Genomic DNA, 15,267 nt, shown 5'->3' with positions numbered 1-15,267 from the left:
ATTGTTTCAGACTGTAAAGGTGTTTTTTTTTTTTTTTATGTTGCATTGCTCGCTGTATAAAATCAATGAAAGAATTTCCTTTTGTGGGACACTAAAGATCTGAACTGAGCTATCTCCTTAACAAGGCAAAGACCAACACAAGCAGTCCACAGTCTTAGTAATCCCCTGGTTTATGGTATGCTGTTGTGTTTGGGTGAAATTTAACAATGATGAGTCTAGAAGAAAGCTAATGTTTTTAGAAATTCAGAAGTACACAGTACATATTTTCCCTAGATAGTCATTTGAGTTTCATTATAATGATCAAGTATCAGTTTATGAAACCATTTTAAACATCTGTTTGAAAAATCTTTGCTTTACACAGAGACACACCGTAAAAGTTGCATGCATCAAATAAGCAAATTTACTTGCAAAGGGGAAAGAGCACTTTGACTGTCTTCTACTTCAGGGTGCCTTGGAGCCTATATGTATGATGTAACTTTTGTCCTTAATGCTCTGAAGAAGACTGCTAATGCTGAAACATCATCTTATGGAATAAAGTCTGCACTGTATAACCATGGAGATACTCCTGCCTCTTTGCAAGTATTTTGCCTTATTGCTGCCTGCAAATATTAAGATGTCTTCTGCAGTTGAGCACACCTCCCTGCAGTTTCAAAATAAAAGCTTCATTATATGTGTAAATTATTCCCAGTCTTTCAATATCTCCACAAACAATATAAACAATTTACTTTCCTACTTAGAGAAGCAAATCTGTGGTTGGTACAGCTGCTGTCAATGGTATGAAACAGGCTGAGAACATAATTAATCACCTTCGGTTTTATATTCCACTTCAGCTAAACATTGAATATACAGAATATGAACAAAAATATTTATAGAAAATATTTCATTTTCTCATTTCTTTCTCTTTTCACTACCTCGCTTAATAGAGGAACTAAAGTGTTGAATTAAAATAATACATGAGAAAGAACATTTAAATAGAGGTTTGTGTGTGCCATTTATGTCAGGCTAAAGAGAAAAATATTGATGAGACAGCTTTGTTTTGCCACTCCAGTAAAGGCCGCCCTTTGCTTTCTGGCATTGTTTTTAGCCAACAGGTATAATTTCCTTTTCTGACCTGGTCCATTTAATGTTTGTAAATCCCATGCACTCTATTAGCCAGTGGAAGAAAAGGAATTTAGTCAGCCTTTTATGGAAAGAAAGTGAATTAATTTCTTACATTATACATAAATATTTAATGCTGTTTTCTGTTTAGAAAAACAGTGTTTACATTTTAAGAGTCCATGGGATTGACTGCTTATCGAAGTCATTCACAGAATTATCTTTGCTTTTGTCCTGTAACCCACTTGAACAGTATTTTTAACTGTCTTTATGTAAATTTTGCCACATTCAGGTCTTAGAAAAAACTAATGGAATCACTGCAAACCCCATTCAAGCCCCAGCTGGCTAGTCTTGGTTCCAAGTTACTTGAAAAAAAAAATCCTGATGGTTTGCTTTATTTATTTCTCTTGCACAGGACTGTTGTTATTGTCTTACCACCCTGTTCTTGTTCTTCATTTTAAAAGCATCAGCTATCTTCCAAGCCCTGTCTTCTGTAATTTAGTCACTTCTTCCCATCTTACACCTTCTTTGCCCTCCTGTCTGGCCAGATCCCGTTCACACTCCCCAGGGAGAAGGGACAGGAGGGTCCCCTCATCAGAAAGGAAGCGTGAAGCAAGAGAGCGGGAGCGCCATCATCCCAGTAGCAGCTCAAGCCTGCCCAGGGGGCATTCGAGATCTAGGTAACCCTTAAAAGCAGGTGTCTTCAGTCTGTGTTGAGAGGAAGAGTTGTGGGTCTTCATATACAGCTCTATTCATTTTACCACTGGATTATTAACACCTGTTGAGGCAGAAGGGGACATTAACAGTACCACAGTTTCAATTGTTTATGTGAGCAGTGTTTCACATTGTGTAATTAAGACTAGTTTTAGCTAATATACCTATAAGAAAGACACTTAATCCCTAAATGACTACTGACAGAAGCTGCAATCGATAGCTACCAGATGCAGGAATTTAATGATTAAGTAATCCACTCCCTTGATATATTTTCTATTGTGTAGTTTTACTGCCTGAATCTGAAATGTATTAGCTACTGTTGTTCGTTTCTTTTGTTTTTGTGTCCCAGGTCACCTCCTGACAAAAGGAGGAGCTCCTTGTCTTCCTCAGGTCAGATGCAAACTGCAGGTTCATCTCTCTCCCCATATTCATCACCTGGCAGGGTTTTGTCTCAGCCAGCTAGTCCCGCCTCCAGCCAGGCCCATTCCAGGTGATCTTTACCATTGTTGTCAATCAGCCAGCTGAGCATTTGGGTTGCTTTCCTAGGTGTAGCTGACACTCTTTAAAACAACAGTGAGCTTGCCGTGGGCATAAAGTTGACAAATGAGGAGATTACACAATAGAAACTACTTGCTTTTAAGTCTGTCTTTTTTAGAGCAATTGATCATTGCCACCAGGCCTGTGAAGTGTCTGTCTCTGACCAAAGCATCTGTCATGAATCAGAAAGAATCAATAATATACAATCACATCTAATAGTTCAGCAGTTGGCCATTATAGCAACTGTCCAAACTGCAAATATAGGCTGTCATAATGTTTAATTTCCTCTTATGTTAAGTCTGAATGATTGTCTATTCACTAAACCCAATAAATAAACAACAATTGTGCTATCACAACTTAGTATCCGTAGCAGGTCTGTCAAACTTTGCATTTTCCTAGTGTAACAGCGATGATATGGAGCTAAAGAGTCTTAAGGTAGTGTCTTTATTTGGCCATTGCGAAAAGTAGTATAAGAAATGGTTTAAACTGTTTATGACGTCAAACATACTTTATGCTCCAAACATTACCATACCAGCTAACTATCTTACTAATTACATTATCCTAATCCATTGTTATTTCCGAGGCCAAGGAGAATTTCATTAGCTAAATGAATTTTGTGGATTTACAGTTTTTATTTAAAAGCACTCCTTTTATAATACCACATTACACATGTTTACCTGCTGTGTGGGGGCCAGCCAGTGGCGCTACTACACCAGAGTGAAAGTTAATGTCACACCTCTGTCCTGCACTTTTTTGGATTTAGGGATATTTCCCAAATTTCTTATCTTAAGTAACACATCTTAACTTGACATCATCTTAACTTCAGCCTAGCCTTATCCAAGCTAAGCAGCCAAGCAGTAGTCGGAATTAGTCTTGGTCTGATAGCATTATATTTAGTATATGCCATTATACTTAAAACATTTTCCCAAACAGAATTCAGAAGGCTGCACATACATATATATCCATAGAAAAGATATAGATATAGAAAAGAACTGTCTGTTATATATGAACTGTAAATACAAAAGTACAAGCCTTTTGCTGCACCTGAACAGACTATAGCTAGTCATTCCCTCACACTGTCATGTGTGCAAACATGGCAAGTCAAATGATACCTAGTTTAATGAAGCAAATTAGACATAATCGTGATACATAAGGTTGATGATGCAATGGAACATAGAAGAGCTGTCTCTGACATTATAGGGGGGTTGTGTTACTGCATACAAATCTCAGTGTTAATTTATGCAGGTCTCAAGTCTTTATAAATATTGAAGCAATTCACTTCTCCTGAGTAGCAGTCAGATGTTAGACTGAAAATGCATATCGGCATCAGATCCTTTATTGATGTCGACAAGCCTGAGTATGTCATGTATTAACATTACACTGGGTGGCCACAGAAATGCAAACACACTAGGCCAGGTACAACTTAACACAGCGCTACTGCCATATGCTTCAAATGAAAATTCACTTGTTTTCCCACTCAGAATCCCACAGTCACATACCTTTTAAAAGTGGTGTTGATGGCCCACAACATCCAATCTCAACAGTACCTCGTGTTACAGGCACACATGCTTTTATTTTTAACAAAGAAAGAGATGCTTTTGCTTTTTGCTGCTTGTTTGAAGTAATTGGTCTTTTAAAGGGTCGCAATTATTAGAGCAGCCACATAAGCAGAGGCATTCCTGGAAGAGATCGGGTTGTTTATGTGTGTGTTTTTTTTTTTTTTTTTGGTTTTTTGTTTTCTTTTTTTTTAATCAAAAGTTAATAAACTGTGTGAATGGTTGGGGCTGAGTTCTGTCAGTTTAGATATTGCTGTTTACTTCCTACATGGAATGGCACTGGAGCACTGTACTACAATAGTATAAGATTGACTCTAACAGAAGCAGTCTGGACTTTGTCAGCTGTTGTGTTCCGTCAACTTGATGCACATGACTTTTTCTATTTAAAACTCCCATGATAGATCATGAAATGTCGGACAGTAGAGATATCAAGAGCTTTAGACAGTGTGATTAAGTTCAATTTGACGCCTAATTTTGGCATTTTTTTGCATGATCATATTCATGATTGTGTTTGACATTGTGGACAGGTTGGTTTTAGTTTGGTTTGGATATTTTAGCTTGACAGGTCACATTTCCTTCCCCTCTGTCTTTACTCGCCTCTTCTGTCCTTCTCTACTGCTCCAGATGCCTGCCTGGCTTTGAACATCTCAGAAGCGACCATGAATATTGCATATCATCTCCTGTTAACATGATTGGTTTTCTGCTTCTCTCTCCCCCACTTTCTTTGTTTCTATTCTATCTACAGGGGTGATTCCCAGGAGAAAGACAAGGCAGTGTCCTCATCCATAGTATCCTCTGTTCAGTCCAAAATAACTCAGGTATTGTTTTATGCTTTTATCTCAAATATATCCTGTGCTGAACTTTACAGCCTGCCCAGTACAAGCATTGACTGCTCCACCAGGCAAACAGGAAGAACCTTCTAGTGAACTGTTACTTGAAGCCGTCCAGTTTGAATAGCTCTTTCTCTTTAAATCTAGTGCTTCTCCAACTTTCTTTTGTTTTGTCGACTTGACAGAGGTGCATCCAGTGTCAGTGTTGTGTTGACTATGCGGAAGTATTTTAACGCACAAACAAATGTTTTCACACTTGCAGCTGTAGCCTCTCATGCTGGCTGAAATTGCACTTCTGCCCCCTGTGCACCTTCTGGGCGCGTAGCCAAGAATATTAGAGGAGAGATGCTAAATATTGTTTGATGCCAGTGGGGTGGCAGGTGAAAGCGGAGGCCTTGGCAAACCTGGCAAAGAAAACTAGAAAAACTATCTCTTGGGACATGGGTTTTCACCTCACTGCTGAGAAGGAATGCAGAGTTAATGCGCTGCCCTTCAACTGTTTGTCTTCCAGTACTTGTAAATTCAGACAAAATGGGCTATACTGGAGGTTAAGTTCAATAAGTTGTCGTCTGAAGCTTAAAATTTATTAAGTGAACATCTTACTTTCACAGAAGGCTAAGCTTATGTGAGGCATTGTGTTAGTAAAAGTTTTCTAATGTGGTTTGTTTGTTGTCAAGCAGACTTTCCCACAGCTAAACTCTTTGTTTTGCTGATAATAATATATCAGTTGACAATGTGAAAACAGTTGGAAATAGGAAATGTGATGAACGTGCAGAGGATTAATGCTAGAATCTAAATCTGCCCTCAGCTTTATAGAGCTTTGTTTCGAGTCTTAACTCGTGATTTTGCTGTCCGGCAACCAGCATTATGGTTTTGCTTCAATCTTATTGCCCTCATTTTCATTTTCAGCTCTGACAGGCAGGTCTTTTCAGCAAAAAACAACAAAACAAACTACTGTACAATATATACTGTCTGCTCATCATCAGGAGGCCAAAAGACGTGGTTAGATGAATGGAGATGGAGATGAAAGTGGAACATTTAGTGGCTAACGAGTCAAACGTTTTCTTTAGAAGTTGGTACAGAGAGTGAATATTGGACTGACATTCACTAATGACCTGAAACAAGGCGCTAATTGAATACTGGATGTGTAATATTAGCTCCCCCAAAATAGCCAAAAAAAACAAATCAGTTATTGGTTGTTTAACACAAACATGTGATGGTGTTTTTGATTGGATGACTGCAGCTGTCCCCAAGAGCACACAGAAGCCAGTGTCCTGTCAAGTTGTAAACGACAGTATAGATACTTCCATCCACAAAATTACAGCCATCACATTAAAGTCTCTGCATGCAGCCACTCTGTGACAGTGCTCTCTGCCAACTGTGACATAGCAGAGCAGCATCTCTTTAAATCTGGCGTCAGATTTGCAGTCATTCAGTCATAAGAGCGTTAGTGACATTAGACACTGATGTTGGGCAGTAGTGGCCTGCAATCAGTGTTCTAAAATTCAGAATAAAAGGTGTTTAAAGTGGTTGACGTCATGTTGACACAGAAAAGGACATCTCTCCCAGACTGTTGCCATGAAAACAAAAAAAAAAAATCAACCCAAAAATTCAAACCACATTACACCTTCTCCACCATGTGTAAAATGACAGTGTCTGATTTATGACAGATATTCTACTGCTTTCAGAAATGCATGCACACGTACCAGCTCTGTAAGAAACATTTGTTGTGTGATTGACAAAAACTAAATGGGGTGGAAGGGGGGGGAAAAAAAGAAATGCAAAGATTACTAGATTCTTAACAGCTACTTGTCTTCATTTCTCTTTATATTAGTTTTATGTCACTGATCTCTCGCCTGTTGTTAAATGAGCAACGTGAGCTGCAAGCCAATGTTCAGTTCAATCTGTTATCATTGAGTTTACATTTTTGTTTTTTTGTAATTTATTCTCCTCTAGCTTTCCATACCCTAGTCCAGCATTACTGGAATATACTGATGTGTAATCCTGACTATTGTGGAAACATGGAGAAACATCCCTTCAAACAAATTTCATAGTTAATTACACTGACTTGTCAGAAGCTTTAAATCATTTCAATATGAAACACCCACAGCTGTCCTGTGTATGTTTGCATTGTTTGTGTTGGTTTTTTACCATCGCCTTTGATTAATAATTATAAAATGTCAGTAGTTTCATTCATACTGTTTCCCTGCATTGCATGAAGGCCTGCAATATTTTGGTTTATTGACTCATGCAACCAGTGTGCAAATAGATGTTTTAAAACAAGAAAGTAGGACACAGTGTGTGTGAAGTGTTGCTTCGTTAATATGAAAATTAAATGATGTTGGGTTGAGACTATAAAAGTTGGTGTGAGAAATGTCTACAAATAAAAGTGATGACCAGAATCCAAGAATCATTGGGACTGTAGCTAATGGAGGTCAATAGAGTGTGAATGGGGAGGCAACACTAGCTGTTGTGTGAACACTGGTACAGCTTAGAGGGGAAAAAATCAGAGCATCTTCTCTCGTCTGGGTACGGACCTCTGTGCGTGGGTGGGAGAGTTACTGAGCTTCCAGCGTTTACTGGCCAGATACGAAACCACACGTCTCACATCTCCCGATGCTTCTCCCTCATCAATGAGAACATCTTATTTCTTTCTCATTACCTCACACAAACACAGGCTCTTCTCCTCCCTTCATCTCAACATGCCAACATAAGCTGGCTCATGAAAAACATGCTGTTCACTGCTGTTGTAACAAGATCCAGAACCACTAACTACTTATACCCCATCTGTGATGTTTTACAAACACATCTTGAATAATTCAGCACATCTTCATCTGCTTAATGGTCTCTGTTTCCCTGAGGGTGCCCGGCTGCTATTCGCCCCATCCCATCTCTCATTTGATTCCTGTTTGTCTTTGTTTCTTTGTCCCCCTGCCCTTCTCTCTCTCTGCTTTTTGTTTGGTTGTGGTTTACATTTTGATAGGTACTTTGTGCACTTTTAGAATAGCCTTTGTCTAAAAGGAAAACCGTTCAGGATCCCAGGCAAGTATCTAGTAAAGTAAAAATCACGCTCCTTCAGGATATCCCTTATAGTGCATTATGCTTTAATTATCCGATGTTGCTGTGTGTGTCTTTGCAATTAGAAGCAAATTTGTGAAATTTCTTCCCAAGCGTGATGCTTTCAAACAGGTTACCCTTTTAAAGCGAAGTCCTCATTGAGTGTCAGAACCCGGGTAGCGATTATACAAAGTGTTCATGAGGTTAATTGTGGCTTTCCTTTTACAGAAAGTTTTTCCACAACTGTTAGTAAACTTTTTTTTATTTTTATTTTATTTTTTAAGATTAGAGATGGAGAACTGGGAGCAAGAATTGATGAGAAAAATAAAACCCCAAAAAGTGTGTTTACAAAGTAGAAACAGCAAAGTATTATGTCCAAACAGCATTATTGTCTTTAAAGTCACGTCCTCTGGCACTCACAGTTAAAACTTATATACAGAGATAGAATTTGATTTCGCAAAAATCTGTCGATCTCGACTTAAAAAAAAAAAAAAAAAAAAGGCTCACGTATCAGTCTGTGGCTTTGCCTCGATGTAAAAACTGGCACGTTCTGTTAAATGACACCTCACCTCACTAAAGCTGCTCACCTCTAGCACTCCATAAGATTTGTTCATTTCTAGACTGGTGCACTAATGTGGGTGTCCACTTGAATTATTGATGTAATAGGAAAACATGGGTAAAATGTGCCACATCAGATTTAAATGTCACTGCACACTTTACCGTGTTGCGATAAGAGATCAGCGTGGAGTGTGTTTCTCCGTCAGACTGAGCCTTGGGTTTGGTTCATTAAATTGTTTTCAGATGTAATCTTTTGTTTATGTTTTTATTAAATGTGGGATGATAAGGAATATTTAGGTTGACATTCTGTGTGTTGAGTGGTAGTAAGCGGGCCTAATCCATTTTCAATATTATCCATCACGTGTGAGAGCTGTCATGTAAATTGCAACGATCAGTTAACGTGATACAACATTTGATGGATTTTCATTTTCCGGCTCACAAGAATTCAGCTGCATTAGAGCTACTTTCCACTTAGCTGAGAATAATTTGGAGTATTGTTTGCTTGCCACATTTTGTGAACAAAGAGTGTGTGTGTGTGTGTGTGTGCGCGCGCAGATACAGATACACCAGGGTTTAGAGAAACAGCCTTTTGAGTGATTTGATATGACAGCTCCTTCCCTCTGTGATTACAGCTGTTAATTTGTCTCATCTGTCAGGAGAGCTCAAGGGTGGATGTTTGTCCATGCGTGTATGAATCACTCTTGGGATGCAAATTAACACGTCCCACTCAGTAATGCAAGCATTTGGCCCCTGGTCAGCAAATTTACATTTCTACCTGAAGAGGGAAGGGAAGGAAAATGAAAACCAGAAATTTCATTTCTACAGCTCACCACTCCGAGCTCCCTGCTTTTTCCCTGTTGAGCTCTGCTCGTTTTTGTAAGTGCAGCTTTTCTATATGTTATGGGGTTTTTTTTTCCCCACTCTCTTTTTTAAACTTGTTTACATAATACATTTATTGTTGGCCACTGAGCATGTCAGCTGCTGAAACCAAGGATTAGCAGTTGAGTAGGAGGAAAATTGTGCTTGCAGGGTATTATTCTGTATTTAAAGTATGTTCCTCTTTAAAGTTATTTGAAGATTAAGGCATTCCCCATGACTAAAAGTGAGGAATCACTCTCAAAAATAAACATACTTTATTACACAGCAGTATATCAGTTTTAAACAGGCTATGATAGTTGCTCACTGAATGCCAAACCTTCTTCTAACTTCACCTCACTGTCATTTCCGCCTTGATCGGTAGACTCCAGTTGACTTTCGTACACTTGCATGCTGCTCACGCTTTCGCACTTATCTGTGGAGTTTGATGCATCCACACACACACACACACACACACAGAAAGGACGGTAAAATATGAGCTAAAACAAAACTGAGTTAAAAGCATCTGGAAGCTGAATAGCACTACAGACTGGAGAGCTGATTCCCAGTGGGAGCAGAATTATTAAGAGCTGTTTGGCACTGCAGGAAGCAATTAGATTTAATAACAATAAGAGAAATGTTTCATAATTGAGGAGCCTTAATACCCTGAGAATTACAGACCATATCTCGTTTTCCCGTTTGTCAATTGGTCAAAAATGTTTTGTTCGCTGTTTTCCTGTCAGTGATTCAGATGCACTGTGTTGGTCCCCAGCACAGTTGTTGAATCTAGACCAGTTGATCTTTTTCCATAGCAGATCTTTAATCGTTAAACCGTCATCACTTTGTGCAGGATTTAGAGCCACTGCTGGTTCACATGCAGCCTGATGTAAATATCCCACAGGACTTCATGATGACGACGTCGCACCACTTGTCAGCTGTATTATTATACCTTGAAGTCTACAACAGTAACACTTGACAGCCTTGTCACATACCCGCGTTCCTCACATTCAGTGTGTGTATCCTAGTGGGCTACATCAAGTTCAGTTTTAATTACCTTATGACAGGAGAAATATGTGGAGATGTGAAATACATCAGATTAATCTTTCTGTCCTCTGATTTCAGGATCTGATGGCCAAAGTGCGAGCCATGCTTGCCACCTCCAAGACCTTCCCACCACCCAATTCCTAGAGGGCAGGGGCTTTTCTACAAGTTACATCAACCTGTGCTGATCAGCAAACAGCGTTCTCCGATTTCCCGGAGATGTATCTGGCCTGAATCTGTTTCAGCTCCCTGTTTTTTTTTTTTTTTGTTGTTTGTTTTGTTTTGTTTTTTTTTAACCTTGATTTGAAAAACAGATTCAGTTTGGCTACATTATGTCACTACTGTAAGAGTGAAGTAATATCACTCATTAAGCTGAAATATTTGGTTTCACACCTGACCTAAGATAGCAGCTCATCAGATGTTGACATGTATTTGTGCAGAGAGAATCAAAAGTGGATATAATCCATATGTTATTTTGCCTCCTCTTTTAAAACACCCTACTTTTCTCTACACATGTTGACAGTAATTGTTTGCAGCATCACTTAAAGCTGCTGGAGGCCTGTTTTCTCTCCTTCTATGAAGGGTTGTGTTGTTTTCATAATTGCACTTCTCGCCTCCATTTACTATTCTCTGCTGTTTTCCCTCTTATTTCCGCTCCCAGCTGTCTTTTCTCTCCAGCACCTCACCCATCCACTTTAGAAGCTGTTTTAATATTTTTACTCTGTCTGTCAGCTCTAGTGAGTGGCCTTCTGTTTCTGTTCCTGGTTTCTATGGTAATGAATTTAATGCAGGACTACTTTCTAATCCAAACTGTCAATAAAGTTTCTGTTATGATTTACTAAAGGTTCCCTTCTTTTCCTTTTTAGCCTTTGTTTGCTAAAACATAGATTTCCCCTCCCAGCCCCTTCACCTCACTTGCTTTTATTTTGCAGTACAGTGATAAGAGGGAGGAAATTATGTTCACTGGCCCCAAACCGTCACCTCTATTGACTGTCTGAAGTTTATTGTCACAGCAGCATTGCTGATAAACCATGCAAATATCACAATTGATTGGGCGATATCCTCCAGTCGGCTGCTGCTGCTGCTGCTGCCGCTGCTGCTGAGGTGGCGTTTGAGACTGTGCATAGTTAAATCAGGGTACAGAAATTGTTAGTAGATCTCACTACGTGATGACCTCAGGTATGGTACAAAGGATTAAATCTGCAGAAAGATAACCTTTCAAAGTAATCGATGAAATGTCTAAATCAATTCTGAAACTAACAGGCAAACCACAAAAAATACATTAAAAGAGGTGAGCTATGCCCGTTTTATTTAACTCTTCTAAAGTTATTCTAGAGTTCTGTCATGCTGGTGTAGTCCTGTTTTTGGTTGACACTGCAGTACTATTCATTTTTAATAACTCTCCCCTGTCCTGTGGTAAAAATGTCAGGTCAGGGTTAGAAAATTGTGACAAAGGTATTTATGATTGTCACGTGAGGACCTCATTTTAAACATCATTTAACATTGGTGCTGGGATTCAAATAGGACGTTTTCACCCAGGTTTTGTCAAAATTTTCCATATGTGTTATTAACTGTAAGACTGAAGTTCCTAAGGGTGTTCCAGATTAATCTGCTCTTTCCAAGTAGTTTAAACCTTCTCAAAGGTCAGCCTTCATCATCAGGGAAACTCTGCAGGAACATTAGGGCCCTCACCAACAAAGTAAAGAGCTTTTTCAAGCCTCAGGCCATGAAAACACTGAATATTCCTTCCCTCCTGTCAAACATAAACAGCTGATACAAACAGTTTGCTGCCTTTTTTTTCCTCTCTCTCTTTATATTTCTTCCCCACACCACGCTGGCTCAGAACGGTCTGTACCGTACTTCCCTTCCTTTGAATTCTGTTATTAATCCTAGGTTCATACAGCAGTAAACTGAATTTAAGGCAACTCATGAACTTGTTTCCAGTAATGGCAGATCTGTGTTTGCTAGATTAAATTTTCGACAAGCCTGTGGTACCATGTTTCTAGCCACATGTACCAAACTATGTGTGTTACTGGGGACTGCAGTGCTGTGTAGACTGTGGCACATCTCAATTTGTCCACAAGCTGCCTTGATGCGTCTTTAACCACAATCATATACTGACCTTTGCCAATTAAGTAGAACCATCAAAAAGCTGTTTTCCAACAACTCAGCCACTTTAAATGTTTACCTTCTGAATTGTGGTCCCATTACAGCACTCAGGAAGAACACGCATTCTGGCAAAATTTCAGTCTGTATTCAATCTGATGGTCCCAAGAGTGCTGCACAGAGTGCTACAGAGTGTAAAATTGGACTGGATTGGTTTCTGTTTTATTGTCCTGAATTTGCTCCTACAAGAGTCTTATCTTCAAGGGTAAAACTACTTTGTCTCTTCAGGCACAACACATTAACATGAACACAGAGTAATAATGGATCGAATTTTATTTGAGAATAAATGTACGGTAGGTGAAGTCTTCTCTCAGATTACATAATACTATGACTAGCTGGTGGGGGAAAAAGAAACGATATACTGTAGAGTGCAGTAGGATGGAGTTCTCTTCCAGTTGATTGTACAAATTAAGAAGCTTTCTGTGTGTTTTATTGTTTTGTTGTTTGAGGGCTGTGGGGCGCTGGAGTCGATACACAAATATCTGACACACCACACAGTCGTGGTATTTTAGGGAAACACCAACGCTGATCACTTCAACGCTACAAGTTCTGCTGGTGATTTAGAGTGAAGGTAATTCTGGAGCCTTGCCTTAACTTTATCTTCCTCTATTTCTCCACTTTGAAGGGATGGAGTTGAACATCTTACAGAAAAGGTCAAAGTGAGGTGCAGCAATGCTGTTGGAAGCCAAAAACAGGTCTATATATGGCAGTGCCTTCTTTTTGTGCAAGGGTTCTTCAGGGAAAGCTGAAAGGTTCTTTATTGATTTCACACTGGACTGCTAGGTAACTGTGGAGCTGTTTTAAAGTATTTTAAAGTAGCTCTAAGTGAACTAAACATTTGAAACTGATCTTAGTCACTGACTGAAGTGGGACAGTAAAGCAATAGATCACAGGTCCACCTGTTAAAGCAAAGACAGCAGCATAATTCCTAAAACCTGGCAATGAAACAAGAAGACAACTATTAAGAGTCTTTTATTTTATTTAATTTACACAACCTGTTTGTGTACATTTTTTTCTTTAGGTTGACTTGTATCATTCACATTCTTAAAGAAAAGCTCTCTTTAAAAAAAAAAAAAAAAAATCAAATCAAACACCTGCTTTCTCCATCAGCGAGTGGCCAGATGTGCGTATTCGAAGTTTTCCGAAGAGAAGAGTGCAGAATGTAGCTGGACTCACATTCTTTACTGCATTTAATGAAGTGTTCCCTAAACAGCAATGCCTTTTTACATTACATTAATAACAAATAGGAAAGAGCTACCATATAAATATGGACTCTGCGAGCCGTTATTGGATTCATTTAAGACAGCATGCGCTAGTTTTCCATAAGGGTAATTGCAAGTGTCTTGCCTTGATACTGTCTAACACATGGATCAAAACTACAGCGACAGTTCATCTGGCCAATCCATAGTGTGTGAAAGGACACTTGTTCTAATATTTTTGCCCTTTATCTGTGTCTACAGCTGCACGGGCTTTGATAAGCCGGGCGAGTGATGCCTTCTACAGCATTTTCAATGGATAATTGTACACTACCACTGAGGAATAGATAAGTATGTCAGACAGAGTCTAGTGAGGAAGATTTATATGAGGGATGAGCCCATATCCCCTTATTATGAAAGCAGATAGTCTTATAGTCATTCTAAGCACAGATTAAATTTGTGTAACTTTCAGCTCTTTTGGCCCATATATGTAAAAAAAAAAAAAAAAAGACACATATACACTTGTGCTTTCTCAGCATGTATTTCTTACTTATTTTATGTGTCAGGCATCATAGTTGATAGAATAAATGCTGATTATTCTAACTTTTATTGGAAAGCAGGAGTAATAGCCTACAAGGTAAACCCTATACTATAAAAGGCTATAGGAGGGAGTGGATATTACCAATGGACAAACAAGGCCATGTAGTGTTATTTATTCTTTTAGCTTATTTTAACACCTCTAATTAGAGTGTACAGGAGTGAGGATGGGAATGAACTGGGGAGAGGAGACGTGACAGTGGTTAAGTGTAGTTCTGAACACACGCTCCAAATTTTGAGCTCGTGTTTTCAATACGGCTATATTTTCACCTGACGACAGTATAATAGCCTCCACTCTGGTGTGTCTTTGTGTAGAAAACAATGCATTCGCCCTGTCCATTTTTTTTTTATATGTCAAGACACCTCAACTGATGTTGGTGCTTATAAAAGCACTGATGGCACACACAGAACAGAACCCAATCAATAACTGCAATTTAGTTGAGTCTGACACCCACAAAAGCTCAGGGAAATATGAAAATGGATATCTATTAGCTAAATGTCATTCACAGTACAGAGCTGACTTTGAAAATTATTGTTGGAGCTGGTGTTGAAACACTAACTAAACTAATGGAACATATATTTGTTTACCATCTGACATTTTTAGAAGACAGTAGCAGACTTTCAAATGCCTTTAGAGTCACAACAGTGTAAATACTACTTACTACCCTGACACATTAGCACCAGTAGAACAAAAAAGCACAAATAAGTCATGTGAATAGCTACTTTTGTCTTGCGTGTTCATACTCCTGTCAAAAGTGACTATAATAACTACAAAGCCCCAGCCAAACATTAAATTACAATTTTATATGTAATCAAATCGAGCTCATCACATCTGCACTGATTGATTCCAGGCTAAATTGCTGCCTGGCATTTGCAATTTCATTAACTCATACTGGCAGGGAGAGGCTGTGTGTGTGTATGTGTGTGTGTGTGAGACACTGAAAACAAAATAGGAAAGTGCACAGGGCAGGAGAAAGTGACTCAGGAAAGTAGTTAGAGAGAAACATGAGGGCAGGGGAGTGATTTGTTTGTTTTACGGGACCTAAATGCATCATAATTCAGTGA

At 38.9% G+C, this 15,267-nt stretch overlaps 1 protein-coding gene across 3 annotated transcripts in view; it reads left to right on the top strand.

Annotated features, from left to right (window-relative positions):
- Nucleotides 1-11,072, top strand: part of sfswap (splicing factor SWAP) — a 39,679-nt gene extending 28,607 nt beyond the window's left edge. For all 3 annotated transcript variants that reach the window (XM_026297229.1, XM_026297230.2, XM_026297231.1), the window contains 4 exons: nt 1,644-1,775; nt 2,159-2,299; nt 4,648-4,720; nt 10,325-11,072. In XM_026297229.1, the coding sequence (XP_026153014.1) occupies nt 1,644-1,775; nt 2,159-2,299; nt 4,648-4,720; nt 10,325-10,390 (412 nt within the window). In that variant the 3' untranslated portion in view covers nt 10,391-11,072. The remainder of the gene's footprint in view (nt 1-1,643; nt 1,776-2,158; nt 2,300-4,647; nt 4,721-10,324) is intronic.
- The last annotated feature ends 4,195 nt before the right edge of the window (nt 11,073-15,267 follow it).

The sequence above is a fragment of the Mastacembelus armatus genome, chromosome 12, assembly GCF_900324485.2.
Source record: "Mastacembelus armatus chromosome 12, fMasArm1.2, whole genome shotgun sequence".
Classification (NCBI taxonomy): domain Eukaryota; kingdom Metazoa; phylum Chordata; class Actinopteri; order Synbranchiformes; family Mastacembelidae; genus Mastacembelus; species Mastacembelus armatus.
This window is presented reverse-complemented; position numbering and strand designations above follow the sequence as displayed.